Source organism: Procambarus clarkii, chromosome 20 (genome assembly GCF_040958095.1).
Source record: "Procambarus clarkii isolate CNS0578487 chromosome 20, FALCON_Pclarkii_2.0, whole genome shotgun sequence".
In the NCBI taxonomy this organism is placed as follows: Eukaryota; Metazoa; Arthropoda; class Malacostraca; order Decapoda; family Cambaridae; genus Procambarus; species Procambarus clarkii.
In genome coordinates, this window is record NC_091169.1 from 29,163,030 (window position 1) to 29,177,865 (window position 14,836).

Below are 14,836 nucleotides of genomic sequence, written 5' to 3' on the forward strand. Positions count from 1 at the left end.
ACCATTTTACACTACTAAAATGTGTAAAACAGCCACTACTTATGCACTTACTGTAAATAAAACTTTGCCACTTGGCACAAAGGCTGCTGTATTTTTTTTATGAATGTTTGCAAAATAAACCAAATCCAGTTTTAAATGATGGGTTTTGTTCTCAACTCCCAGTCAAGCCTGCCAGGTTTGATTTCCTGGCTGGACAGAAAAGGTTGGGCAAGTTTTCTTACACCTAATGCCTCTGTTCACCTAGCAATAAATAGGTGCCTGGGGAGTTAAGCAATTGTTGCAAGGTTGCATCCTGGTAAAGGTCAGTATTTCGTCCTTGTGGAATCCTTGATAAAAGCCTAAAGTATATATATACATATACACAGGCTTCCTGTCCCAGCCAAATGAATTATTAGTTATTAAATCTAACCAAATTTATCCTAGCCTTAACTTGACCTGCCTAACTGAACTTATCAAATGTGTCCAGAAATGTGAAATTTACTGGAAGGGTTATGATGTAAATGGGTTAACATTTACTCATAAAGCTTCTATGCTATATTACATGGTTTCACATTCACAAAGTGTATCATGGGTTAGGTTTGGTTAGGTCACAATACTTGTATGCAGAGTGTCGTCGTCTTTGCAATATGTGGCGTTTGCATGAAGGTGTATCCTCCCAATTACTGCACGAGTGGTAATGTAGAAAGATGTATCAGCTACAATGTACAGTGGCACATCAACGGTCACAATGTGACAGAGGCGGGAAGATGATAACATCGTCTATGTGGATGAGGATAAAGGCAAAAGAAACAGATGAGAGGGAAGGGACACAGGACTTGAATAATGAGGAGTACGGAAGGCGAACACAAAGCGTCACCTCAGTAAAGAAAGCGAGGGACGGAGGGTGGGAAGCGAAGGATATGTAGGAAGCAGGCACCAAGCAGACATGAGAAAGTAAGGGAGGTGCGAGCAGAGGAAGGTACATGGAGTGAATGTGTAGAAGGGCAGAGGAAGTCAAAAGTGTCTTCTGTATGAAAGTGCCTATATCTTAACTAATCCTCCATTTTCCAACCTTTCCTATTTCCTATCTATGCATTTCTTTTAAAAATAGGTTTAGTTAGCTTTAAAGTTACAGTTTGTGGAATGACAATAGCTTCAGGGGTCATAATGCCTTATTGATAAATGAAGGACCCGAGCATCTGAATTCTACTGTATTAATTAAGCTGGACAATGTTTCCTATCAATTCATAGTAATAGAAATGCTAAGCATTCTTTGTTTTAACTGTTCCATTTTTTTGGTAGAGAATGGTAAATGTTTCCATCATGCTTGTGGCACAGATTTGGAGATGTGCTTCCTTTGTAAGGCAAGAGACTCTGATTACACTCTTGTCCCACATGTAAAATAATAATAATAATAATAAAGTAGTAATAATAATAACAGTCTGAGGCCTTACCTTATTTTTCCCAGAATAAGAGCCACTGTTCACTTTATACTCAGGTCCCCAAATACAAATACCCTCTATGTTCTGCTGTGTGAACAAAGGTGATCCCATGAAATGCCAAAAAGGACTCAAAAGGAGGTATAATTATGGAAATAAATGGTAAATGTAACTTAATTTATTACTACTACAATGGCCCAGAATGTGAAGCATGAATTTTTTTAATTTTTAATCAAATAAGCTCATTTTACAATTATTTAAAATAAAAATAATGCAATACACATCATTGGGTTCTATTAATGACCTGCAACACCCTATTTTTCTCATTAAAAGATAAATTCATTTCCACTTTAAATCTCTAGTTCAATCTACTTTACTATAGTAGTATTAGCAGTACAGTATTAATTAAAATGTTATATTTATAATTTATTTATGCATTTACATGTTGTTTAAAAAAAAAGCCACAAGAAACAGCATAATTAATCATTGCCTTTCTTTTAAAATCTGTATCACCTATTTGCATCTCAGTTCATTATCAAATAATCTTATTCAATTTTCTGGGAAAAGTCCCTTGTGGCACCATACACTAAGATTGTACCAACTACTGGGTCTCATCAGCCATGGAGTTGTATAGGCCTACCAAGTACCAGCACCAGAATCTGGCCCCACCTCACAAATGCTCAAGAGTGCAGGGACATTTGTATTTGCCACCTCACTGGAGGAAGGCATCCAGCATGTCTGAGTCAAAACAAACTATTGCTAGATTCAAAAGAGACCAAAGCATCAAAACCTCCCTACAGAACTCCCCCAGTTATGTAAACAAATGATTCAATTCTCTTAGAATTAGTGCGAGATTGTTTGGCCCAGGTTCTGCTTGCTAGGATGTCCAAACCCGGGCATATTTCTGCTTATCCGTATCCATCAGAAGGTTGGCACTGTGATGTACTTCACTGGTTTGGCCTTATCCTCAGCTTTTCATATTAGGTCTTATTGAAGCGTCTTTATCACCATCTTTAAAGCAAGCAAGTGGCTTCTTTATTGGAGTCCCACCTGTTTTCCTGTTCACATGGACTGTATGAGGAATTGTAGCACTTCCTTTCCCATTTCCTTTCCTTCACTCTTCAGTTCTAAGCGTGTGGTGCTCTCCTTTCTTTCTTCACTTTTTCTTGATTGGCATCTCATGCCGAATGCTGTTGTCTCGTATCATGCAGTGCTGGCAGAACCACTGTAACTTGCATTCTGTATCGATACTACCTTGGATCTGCTGTCTCATGCCTTATTTCACCTCTGGCCTCCTCATGCGATGCCTATACAGTGGTACCTCCGTTTTGGAATTTAATCCGTTCCCAGAGACAGTTTGAAAACCAAAAATACGAAAACTGAAAAAAAATTTCCCATAAGAAATAATGTAAATTAAATTAATCCGTTTCACACCCCCCAAAAATATTAACTGAAAAATACATTTTATACAGAAAACTACTCATAGGTACCGTACCTTTATGGAGGAATCATGTTGGCATATGGAAAATGGTGAGGAGTGGGAGGGAGGAGAAGAGGGAAGAGTTTGGAAGGGGAGTCCCCTTTCCATTATAACATCAGGCAGTGATGACATTTCTGGGGTACTCACTCTCTTACATTTTGCAGGCATGCAACTAGGATCTGGTTGTGGCTCACTGCTTGCTTGTCTTACTAAGAATCTGTCTATGGACACTTGTTTTTCCCTACGTCTTAGCACTTGTCTATAGTGACACATCACATTGACTCACTATGAATGATCTCTTTGTTTTTCATCTATCGTCATCCTCACAACTATTTTCTTAGGTTGAACTTTACCACTGACTTTCTTAGAACCCATGGCATGATATATAATAAGAACTTTTATGTTTAGACCCAAAAAAGCACAAAAACAATGAAATTCTTCACAAAGAATTCAAGCGCGACCATCACTAGGCGGGAGACACTGGTAAACTGAAGTGCGCCATGTGCTCGGTCGGCCCTTACATGAATCAACAAACTTGAGCACAGAGGCAAACTACGGAGTACCGAGTCAAATTTTTTTAAGAAATTGAGCTCAAACACTGAAAAATTAAAAAATGGGCATTCGAAAACTGAGGATCCACTGTACCTGCATGGTCTCTGGACTGTGGTCTTGCTTCTCTTCTTGTTTCACAGTGTTCTGTTCGATTTGTGATTCTATCTCAAAGGCATTGTTTTTGGTTTTTCTTGCCTCTGAGTATTAAGTTGGGGAGCTTTATGCTTTCCTTCGGTGGGTATTTTGTTCTTTTGTCCTTAATGGGCATTTTGTTCATCTGCAGCTGGCTCCTTCTTTTCTGGCAAAGAACGAGTTGGTTGGCTTTTGGAGGAGCTTTTTGGTCATCGATGGTTGGTTGGTTTGGCCAGTGGTGCATCATTTGCTGTGTCCAGTGGCAGCTCTCTGCTGCTACCTTTGTGCCACCAATTCTGTTTTGGTGGATGCCTTGTGGGCCCATCCTGTTTCCTTGGCCTTGTAGCGAGTAGATTATCCCAATAATATACTCGCTCCAAACGCATTAGCCTAATGAGAGAAGCAAAGCTCTTCTTAGTACTAATTATGGAACTCAAACCTTTCCCTACTTCCAGTTAATATTGCTGTCAACCTTTGGAGAACGGTGAGGTGTTGCCCGAGCTTTTAGGCAGCAGAGTAGCGAATAATATCGAGTCTACTTTGAAGTGTGGTCTAGAACAGACACTTGCGAGATACTGTAACGACTCTTAGTGTGCTCAACTCACACCATTGCTCGCCAAAGTATCACCTGCATATTTCTGTATACTCGACCAAATATATATATTCTCTTAGTGTTTGTGTTTATTGTCACCAAACTTTACGTAACAATAGAACCGTTACAGCCTCCTGTTCCAAGCCTCATATTTCCCAGGTCGTCCGCAGAGTTATTAAGTCTCCCCAGCTTACAGAGTACCCTTATGCCCATGACATTAGGCAGTATACTGCTCTTCTGGCTGTGTTTGCAGACATGTCCTGGGATGATATTAGGGTGTGTGCAGTTTTGGAGGTCAAACAGGGTTTGGTGGCCTGGTATTTAGTGAATGTTCAGAGGACTCAGCACCTTTGTGTGGCTTTGGGTTGTTTCTCTCGGCCAGGGAACACATCACTGTCATGATTCCTGCAGTACTTTCTCCTCCCTGGTGTTTTTCCTTCTCTGTGAGAGTTAGCTTCAGGGGTGCCATAAGAGGCTCCTACCAGAAAACCAGTATTGAATGCAAAGAAATGTCAATTTCTGGGTGATCCCCAGTGACTCCCTGATCCTCTCCCTCCCTTCCAGGTCATTGGGTGGATGTCTACGCTCTTGAGGTTATCTTGAGATGATTTCGGGGCTTAGCGTCCCTGCGGCCCGGTCCTTGACCAGGCCTCCTTTTTGTTACACCCCCCAGAAAGCAGCCCATAGCAGCTGTCTAACTCCCAGGTACCTATTTACTGCTAGGTAACAGGGGCATCAGGGTGAAAGAAACATTTTACCCATTTGTCCCCGCCTCCACCGGGGGATCGAACTCGGAACCTTAGGACTACGAATCCGAAGTGCTGTCCACCCAGCTGTCAGGTGCCCGATGTCTACATCTGCTCTAGAACTTGGAGCTCAGACCCCAGCAGGTGGTAAGCTACCTCCCCCTTTTTCCCAACCAAGTGGGGGAGGTGGGGCACCATTTGTTTACATAGTTTGGGGGGAGTTCTTTAGGCAGGCTTTGAGGCTTCGGTCTCTCTTGAATCCAGCAGTATTGTAGTTTGTTTTGACTTTCTGATTTTCTGGTTGCATTCCCCAATGAAGTGGTGAATACAAATATCACAGTTCCCAGTATCTCAGTATCTCTGTGAGAGGGCCCAGGCTCTGGTCCCCAGAAGGCCTATTGAATGCCACAGCTGATGTGACTTAGTGGATGGTACTATCTCAACATATTGTTTCAGGGAGCCACCGGTGCTCATCCAGAAATTAGTGTTTCATTACATTCAGCACTGGTTTTTTCATGTTCTGTTCTCAACATTATCAAGTTCCTCAGAACTTGATACAGTATTTTTCCCAGCCAAAGTTATTTCAATTGAAATTAGAGAACTGTGTGTCGCTGCTTCATATGGGCTGTCAAAAGCCAGACAAAATATAAGGTTTTTAAAACTTGGTTAAAATCTTGGAGAAAAAATATATGGACTTTTATTAGACGTGTATATGGATAGCACTTGAGTAGAATTTCTAAATACCATATTTTCTGTGTAGAGCCCCTTTGGCTTCCCTAAGTTATACCGGGCTGATGTGTATATATTAGACCGTGGCAACAGTCAATCAATGGAGTTCTAGCCTACCGGGGACCATGAGCCAGAACCTGGCCCCCCTCAGAGAGGCACAAGGAGCAATGGCCTATAAACACCCCCATGTAATTGGAAGCAGTCTGTCTGCCATCAACCAGGTCAGGCACCCAGAAAGGTAGGAATCCCAAAACAAACTACAGCTGGTTAAAAATTCCAAACCGAAAGTCGAACGAAAGCTCTTACCCCTCATCAATAGGGAAAGAGGAGCCCAAGACCTCCAGCACCGGCTACCCAATCCCAGTTCTGTGGGTGTTGTATTGAGTGGCAGTCGATCGACTCTATCTCCCTCCTTTGAGCAGCACTGCTCAAAGGTTCTGGAGCTGTGGTTCTTCTACGAGGTTCTGGAGCTGTGTGGTGGTGTGCGAGCCAGGTGTAATTCACAAAGTACTGGGGCTGCATGCGCCTAGGGTCACCTTCCCTAGGTGCCCTGTAAGTAGTACCCTTGCAGTTTGGGGTTACCTTCCACTAACTGTTCGGGGACTACCTCCGCAAGGTTCTTTTGCTGCTCAGTGATTGCCCGCCCTTGGGGCCAGCTGTTTTTTTTTTTTTTCTACCACTGTTTAGCCTTGGGTAGAAGGTAGTATCGTCGCTAGCTGAGGTGCGAGGTACTGTGCAGCTGTTTTATAATACACATATCGATCGGTTCTTTTCCTCCTGGAGACGTGCTTTTGCGGGGTGTTTATTTTCTTTTCTTTTCTTTTGCCTGGTGGGGCTGTAGAACCACTTGTATTATTTTGGTGGCCCTCCACTAGGTCCGGGTGAGTGCACACATCACACGGGTTCAGCTTTTGTTTGTTTGGTAGTTCTGGGATAACCGGTTAGCAGTATCTTGCCTAGGCTTCCCTTAGCAGTCAGCCTAAGGGCCCTGGAAACCCCCATTGGGCTCATTGGGCCAATTGATACATCCTCTGAGTACCATCTCGCTTCGTGCAAGTTTGAAGGTTGCTCTGTCCCCTCGTCTCTGGGTGACATTCACCGCTTTTGCCTCCGCCATGTTTCCTGCTGCCCTGCCTGTCAATGACACCTTTGACCCTGGAGTCCTACGAGTGGTGTTCCTTGCTTGTACTCCAGTTCACTCAGTCCATTGCTATTGATATTCGTGTGCAGGCAGCTTTGGCATTGCATGCGAGGTTTACATTGCTGTAACGCTTTAGGTTGGTTGCCTTTCTGGATGCCCTTTGGTTTCGTTCACACCCCCTTGTCCTTTCCCTGCTGTGGTTCATCCTCCTCTCCCCTTTCCACCCCTCCTGTTCCCTGCTCCCAAACGTTTGAGGGTTTCGGAGTCTGGGCAGGCTTTCTTGGTGGTGAGATATGGGCAGCTTCGGAGATTGCCCCTTCCAGATCGGCGGTGGAGGCATTCGAGCCTGTTCCTCCTGCTGGGGCTTTCAGGTTGTGTCAGTGGACACCCTTCTTCCCTGCATTTCTGGTGGACTCTGCCTTTTCTCTAGAGGCTGATGGTTTGGAGGACGGCTCTGCCCCAAGTCCTGATCTGGAGGATCCCAGGGCTGGGGAGGAGTTGACTTGGGGAGGGGGGGGGCTTGGTCCTCATTTGACCCCGATTGAGTGGTGGTACCCACGTCGCAGGGCTTGTTGTTACGGTGTAAGGGTTTTTTGTATCCCCCTCCCTGTACGAATTTGATATGAGTTCTGCTCCTCCCCAGGTTCGGTTCCGGGTTCCCTTAGGTTTCTTGGTGCCTCTTTCTGGAGGTTTTTTGGCTTCCCAAATCCCACCTAGGGAGGTGCGGGAGGTCATTGTGGATTACCTCCTGCGAGGCACAGATTACACCTTGATAATGGAGCCGCCTTCTTTTGAGTTTGACTCCTCTTTTCCTTCCTGGGTGCATTACAAGGTGCCAGAGTCTTCCTGGCTGGCAGACTGCCCTTTCTTTTCATTGGGGGCATGGCATGCATTCTGTCGGACCAGCATGCTTGATTGGCGGGAGTTGACTACGTTCGTTCAGGTTTACCTGGGGGCGAGTTGGAGCATCTCAATGCATGCTTACTCGCCCTTGTGCTTTCTAGCAATACCGGCCAGGTGCAGCTTCACGTGCAGGTTCCCTCCCTTTTGGTGTCCCTGGTCGCTGAGAATTTGTGCACCCGTGGGCATTTGGCTTCGGTCTTGCGCATTTTCCTACTGGAACTGTTTTCGGACTGGCTCGAGGAGGATGTGGAGCTGGATTCTGGGCTAGCATCTGGTGTGCTTGCTTTGGTGGCTCGGGCATCTGCTGCCTTGATGAAGTTGTTTGCGTTGATTCTGAAGGAAGCGGTGTCTCTGTTCTTTGCTTCTCGCCCCGTGTGGTGACAGGCGGTGCTCGTCAACTCTTTGGACTCTTCTCTGGCTCTGGCTCTTAGATTTGTGTCCCTTTTTGTTCGTTGCTATTAGCAGAGTCTCTGGTGGTGCATATTTTTGCAGGCAGCTTTGTCTAGTTGCCTCACCTGTTGGTTATCTTGGGGGGGGGGGGCAATTCCTGCCTGGAAGGGTGGTGCCAGGACTTGGGGTTCCTTCAGTCATCATAAGCCAGTAGTGCGAGTTTCGGTGCTGGCCCCTGCTGAGGAGCCATGCTCACTCTGAGAGTTGGGCGAGCTCTCGCAAGGGTTGTCTGCCTTTTTGCGGTTTCCTCATCAACGGGGCAATGGGGGAAAGGCTTGCGCTCTTTGCTCTTGCTTGGTCCTACAATTCATGGGCGTTTCGGGTCGTTTCCTCCAGCCTGCTGTGGCGTTGGGTGGCTCCTCCTCCTTTGGGGGGGTTTGGGGCTGGCAGGGCAGGCCTCTTTCCCTGAGCTCTGTCGGGTTATCCTGGAGTAGGTACGCTTGGGCATGGTCAAAACGACGGCATCCTCAGGTGGGTTTCCCGCCTGTTTCCAGTTCTGAAATGGGACTGTGCAGATCTGAGGTTCATTCTGGACTTGTCCATCTGAACCCCTGGGTCATTTGCCCCTCCTTTCGGATGACGACTGTCCCAGGTCTGGCTGCTTTTGGAGCCGGGCACTTGGATGGTGTCCCTGGACCTCCGGTACGTGTATTGGTACGTCCCAATTCATCCAAGGTTCAGGACCTGGCGCGGTTTTCTCGTGGGGCGGAAAGCTTACCACTGTCATTGCCTTACATTTGGCTTGAACGGCTGGCGCCTCACATTTTAACACGCCTTACTCAGGTCGTGGTGACCTGTTTGCGTCTGTTAGGGGTTTGGGTTCTGGCTTACCTCAACGACTGGCTGGTCTGGGTTTCCAGCCGTTCTGGGTTCTTTCCCAGCTCGCCAGGTTTGGGTTCTTGGTGAACTGGAGGAAGTCCCTTTAGGTTCCCTCTCAGGTTGGCTGGGTCTTGTTTGGGACTCTCGGACCGCTTCCTTGTCTCTCCCTCCAACAGTGTTGCTGCAGCTTCAGTCAAGCCTTCTGCTATGTTTGGAGGGCACCTGGGTCACTCGTCAGTTGTTCGAGCAGCTGTGCGGGAGTCTGAACTTTGCCGTACTGATCTACCTGTCGGGTTGGATCTGGCTTTGGCATCTGTTCTGGTTCCTTCGAGGGACGTCCCTTCCGCCACTCTTGCGATCGCTGGGTTTGGACCCTGGGGTTCTTGCATCAGCAGCTGCGTCGCCGGCTCCCTCTTCGTTTTTTTTGGAATTCAGTGTCGTGGCGCCTACCTAAGCCCTCGCTCGATGTGTTCACAGACCCGAGGGAAGGTCTTCCTCGGGTTCCGCAAGATTTCTTGGGCATTGTTTCCCCTTCTGGCCTGCTAATGTGCCGCCTGAGCTGTCCTGGTCGTTGGACCGGGTGCTCTCTCTTCTCTCTTCTCCTCGGTTTGTAGTGGCCCCTTCGGCTCAGGATAGTTTTTCTAAAGCTCTTTTCCTGTTGGCATTGTCCTCTGAGGGTCAGGTCGGGGAGCTTCATGCTCTCCTCTGGCACAAAGGTTTCTGTTCTTTTGGTCCTGGTGGTAGGTTGGTTCGTTTGCAGCCGTCTCCTTCTTTTCTGGCAAAGTCTGTTGGTTTCCGGAGAGGTCCTTGGGTTGTTGATGCTTGGTTGGTCAGGTCAGGGGTGCATCGTGTGTTGTGTCCGATTGCAGGTCTTTGCCTTTATCTGCACGCCACGGCTTCAGTGGCCGGGGACGTGCTTTGGGTTGACCCAGTTTCCCTTCTTCCCTGTTCCAGGGAGCGGGTCTCCTAGGTCGTCCGCAGAGTTATCAGGTCTAGCCAGCCAGCGGTCTATCCTCGTGCCCCACGACATTTGTAAGTTTGCTGCTTTGGCTGCCGTCTTCGGTAATATGTTTTGGGTTGACATTCTGGTATGGGATTTTTGGAGGTCGAACAGGGTTCTGGCTGCTCTCTATCTTGTCAATGTTCCTGGGCCTCGTAGGGCCTGTGTTGCATTGGGTCGTAGGTTGCAGCCAGTTGTTTCGACTTCGAGTTGAGGAGCGAGGGCCGACTGCCTCCCGGATAAGTCCCCATTTTTGTTTTTGTCTTTGGGTAGTTAGCTCCAGGGAACCGATGGGGCTCCCTTCAAAAAACCAATGTTGAATGTAATGAAATGCCATTTTCTGGGTGAGACCTGGAGGCTCCCTGGCAACCCTCCCTCCCTCCGGTCGGTGGTTTTTCGCATTTTTAACATCCAGCCTTAAGAATTGAATTGAAGGGTGGGTAGCTGGCGTGAAGGTCTGGACTTCCCCTTTCCCTCCCGGGTGGGGGAGGTTGCGCAGACAGTGGCTCAGCAATGTGGGGATGTCATGCTAGTTTGCTTGTTTTCATTTGGGGAGTTCTGTCTACTCGTTCGGCTCTTTTTAGGAATGTTTTTTTACCAGAATAGGGGTTTGTTTTGGGGCGCTTACTTTTCTAGGTGCCTGACCCGATCGATGGCAGACACAGAATGCCTCTAACCACATGGGGGTTTCTATAGGTCATTGCTCCTCCTCAGGCCTCTCTGAAGGGGCCAGATTTTGGCTCGTAGTCCCCGGTAGGCCTAGAACTCATACACATTGACTAATGCTAGATATCTAATATATCCATATCAGCCTGGATAGCTCTGGGAAGTCTTCGGGTCTCACCCAGAAAATTTTGTTTCATTACATTCAACGCTGATTTTTGTTGAGTTTATGCTTTATGTTTTTGTTTCTCAGTTTGGTTGATCTCTGCTTCTCAAGGTCCCTTTATGTTATAGAGACCCAGATTCTGGTCCTAGTTTATGCTAGGCAAGAGGGTGGGTCTCATAGGCCTGATGCTTCATGTCTGGACCAGTACCTAGCTCTGGGAGCTACTGAGGGGGTCTCCTGGACAGATGTAGTAGTGTCCTAGGAAAGGTAGGCCTAAATAAATTTAGTGCACATTTTATTTTGTGTGAACATCTGTGTTTTCTATTTTACTCTAATAAAATGTTGATTATTATTTAAAGGTGTTCATGGAGTTACAACTCATCATCTGGTGGAGGCTGGCGATAATGATGATGAGGACGAAATGGACAGCGATAATGACCCCCTCAAGATTACCACCATGATGACACATAATGGCAGACACACTATAAGTCATACTGCCCTACAAAATGAAGTGCATTATGTAACAACAGATGAGTCTGGAAATGCAGTCACTGTTGTGTATCCTCAGTCTGCACTGCCCTTGATCAGAACACCAGATGGAAGTTTGGTCAACTTTGTTGACCTTCCTGGAGTGCATGGTGAGCTGTCGTTAGATCAAGAGGAAACAGATATGGTGCTTCAACAAGATTTCTCAGGAGAAGGACCAATCACTGTAGTGACTGCAGATGATACTGGGGAACAGCTAGCCCTGTTAGACCATGAACATGGCCATTCAACTGTCACCATGACCAGTAGCGAGGGGACACAAGCCATTACATATCTTACGGCTGCAGAGGATACTGGTGATGGGTCCGCTTCAGCTATCTTAGGTGAGCAACTGATTCAGATACCTGCAAGTGATCAGTCTGGGTCAGCACACACCATAACACTGCCACTCTCATTTCTGAATGACAGTGCTGGGGTGTCCATATTACAGGGGCTTAGCCATCTTCAGTTACCACTAGTAGGAGAAACTAGTGGAGATTCAATTACATTAACATCTACAGTTGACTCAAATAATATGACTTCCGTTAGTGGTGCAGATGTTACGCACAGTCAAGTTCTTTCAGTACTTCAATCTTCAACTATACCTACTACGGCTAGTGGCACATTTAGTGTCATGACTTCTCAGTCTACTATTCACAGGGATCATAATGGAATACCAACCACTCAACACATTCATGTTCCAATTGCAACATCCAAGTCTCATAATTCAAGTTCAAAGCCTGTCGTCCTAAAAACAAGTAGTTACATGTCAGGAAAGCAGAATTATAATCAACAACCTCGAAAGTTCATTGGGACTGGTCCACTGGCTATATCTGCACAAGGTGTTCTTCAGAGGATTGGAAACCGAATGGTCACTGTCCTGCCACGTCCCGAAGACTTGAAGAAGCTGAAAGAAAGCAAGTCTTTAATTGTAAGTGTCAAAGGATCTGGTGACTCTGATTTTTATGGGTCAAAAAGTCCTCGAACCAGAAAGATTCCAGTGCCAGTACGACCCCATCAACGCTATGGAAGAAGAGGCAGAGGGGGAGGACGTGGCAGAACACTACCTTTATCTAGAATAGATGTAAGAGACGATAATGAACAATTTGCTAAAACTATGTCACTGCTGAAGAAGGAAGTCGCAGGTGATTCAATATTGCTTGCCGAGACCTCTGCAGATCATCACCTGGATGGCTGCAGCATTAAGTTGGAGGATTCAGGAAGTGAAGGCATTTTGGTAGATATGACTTTACCTGGTGGATCACCAGCATCAGCTGTTTTGGTGAAAGGCCCACCAGAGGTTGAGGAATTTGTACTACCAGAATTAAATTGCACCTTACCAATTATTCCTCGTCGTGGGCGTCGTAAAAAAAGAGGTCGTGGACGTCCCAGAGGAACATATGTCATATCCTCCACAGGCCGGAGACCTGGAAGACCAAAAAAGGTACAGTATTAAGTTTACTTCTCACTTTGTAAATTTATTTTAGTGTGTAATTGGTGAAATAAATAAATCAGTCAATCTGTAACTTTATTCATAGACAGTTGTAAATTTATAATTGACCTACAGTAGCTTACAAAATTTAGAATATTTTTCGTTTATGAAAACAACATTGAATGTAATGAAATACCTGTACTTCTTTCTTGGTGGTTCCTTGTTGCTAGCCATAATGAGATAGCTTCACATCAAGATATATCAGTCACTTGCAAATCATTAAAAGCCTACCAGGGATCAAAGACCAAAACTTGGCCCCCCTCAAAGAGGCAGAGAGAGCAGAGAATACACGATCAGCAGCACCAAGAAATCAAGCCCTAGAGAGAAGCAAACCAAAGTAGACAACAGCAAGGTCAAAAGAGAGTACTGTTATAAAAACAAAACAACAAAGCAAACAACCTAGTAAACAATCCACCCAGTAGTTAGGTCACCCCTTACTCCTGCTGCTGGTTATGACTGCTCACAACCAGGTGGCAGCACCACTGAAGCTGATGGCTCCAATATTAACAAACCCTTAATTATGAGCAGAACAAAAGAGAAAATGCACACCTGAGCTCAGCATTTTACTTCAATTGATTTTTTCAGTCTCTGTGTACAGAAGTCTTGGCAGATATATGAAAAAAGGCTAACATAGTTCCAATCTACAAAAGTGGTAGCAGGGAAGACCCCTCTTAATTATAGACCTGTGTGGTTGACAAGTGTAGTAGTCTAAATATTGGAAAAGTATTAAAAACAAACGAGTAGAACACCTGGGGAGAAATGACATAATAACAGACAGACAATATGGTTTTTGATCTGGAAGATCCTTTGTAGTAAATCTACTTATTTTCTATGATAGAGCTGTAGAGATTTTACAGGAAAGAGATGGTTTGATTGACTGCATTTATCTGGAATACAGTAGGAGAAAATAGGCCACACACACAACCTCCAAATTATGTGAAAAAGCTTTTAAAAAACTCTGATAAAGAAAGGAATCTATGGGTGGTTCTAGATAAAAAACTGTTACCTGAAGACCACATAAAGAACATTGTGTGAGGAGCATATGCTATGCTTTCCAATTTCACAATTGTTGTTCATGGATGGTGAAATATTAAAGAAATTGTTCATGATCTTTGTGAGACCAAAGTTGGAATATGCAGCGGTTGTATGGTGCCCATAGTTTAAGAAGTACATCAACAAACTGGAAATTGCAAAGACATGCAACTAAATTACCTCTGGAACTGAAAGACAAAAGCCATGAGGAGCGGCATTAAACATACACAAGCTAGAAGATAGAAGATAAAGATGTGATATGATCAGTACAGTATGTACAAAATAATAATGGGAAATAAACAAAATAAATAAAGAAGAATTCCTCAAACCTGGAACTTCAAGAATAAGAGGTCATAGAGTTAAGTTAACTAAACAATGCTGTCCCCCAAAAATATAAAAAAATCACTTTTGCAAAGTGAGTGGCAGATGATTGCAACAAGTTAAATGAGAAGGAAGTGGAGGCCAAAACCATCAGTAGTTTCAAAGCAAAGCAAAGTGTTGCAACAAAGGGTGTTGCAACACTTTTTGAAGATACCACAAGCATAGCTCTCATCCTGTAACTACACTTAGATAATTACCCCACTTGGATTATTGTATCCAAGCAAGGAAACCTCACCTTCAGAAAGACGTATCTACTTTGAAGAAAATTCAACACTGTGCATGAGAAATCATTCCAGAACTAAGTTGAGTCTCATACCAGGAATGGTTGAGGGCCACAGGGCTAACAGCATGACCAGACATAAACCAGACATGACAAAGCTGATCTCATCAAAACTTTTAAAATGCTTAACAATTTGGAGGATATTGATCCAGACAGCTTCTTTAAAAGGTCAGATGTAACACAAACAAGGACCAATGGTTTGAAGCTCAACAAGTCACAAAGTAGGACAGAAAACAGGAGATGCTTTTTCACCCATAACATTATAAACCCATGGAACTGCATACCCGCCAAAGCCATAAATACCAAAACACTGCTGAATTTCAAAATCCAGCTTG

At 45.0% G+C, this 14,836-nt stretch overlaps 1 protein-coding gene across 1 annotated transcript in view; it reads left to right on the forward strand.

The window, feature by feature from the left end:
• Nucleotides 1-14,836, forward strand: part of LOC123755356 (zinc finger protein 729) — a gene marked incomplete at its 3' end in the record, with an annotated part of 39,143 nt that overhangs the window by 892 nt on the left and 23,415 nt on the right. Inside the window, 1 exon segment of the mRNA XM_045737901.2 lies at nt 11,151-12,760. Coding sequence (XP_045593857.2) covers nt 11,151-12,760 — 1,610 coding nt within the window.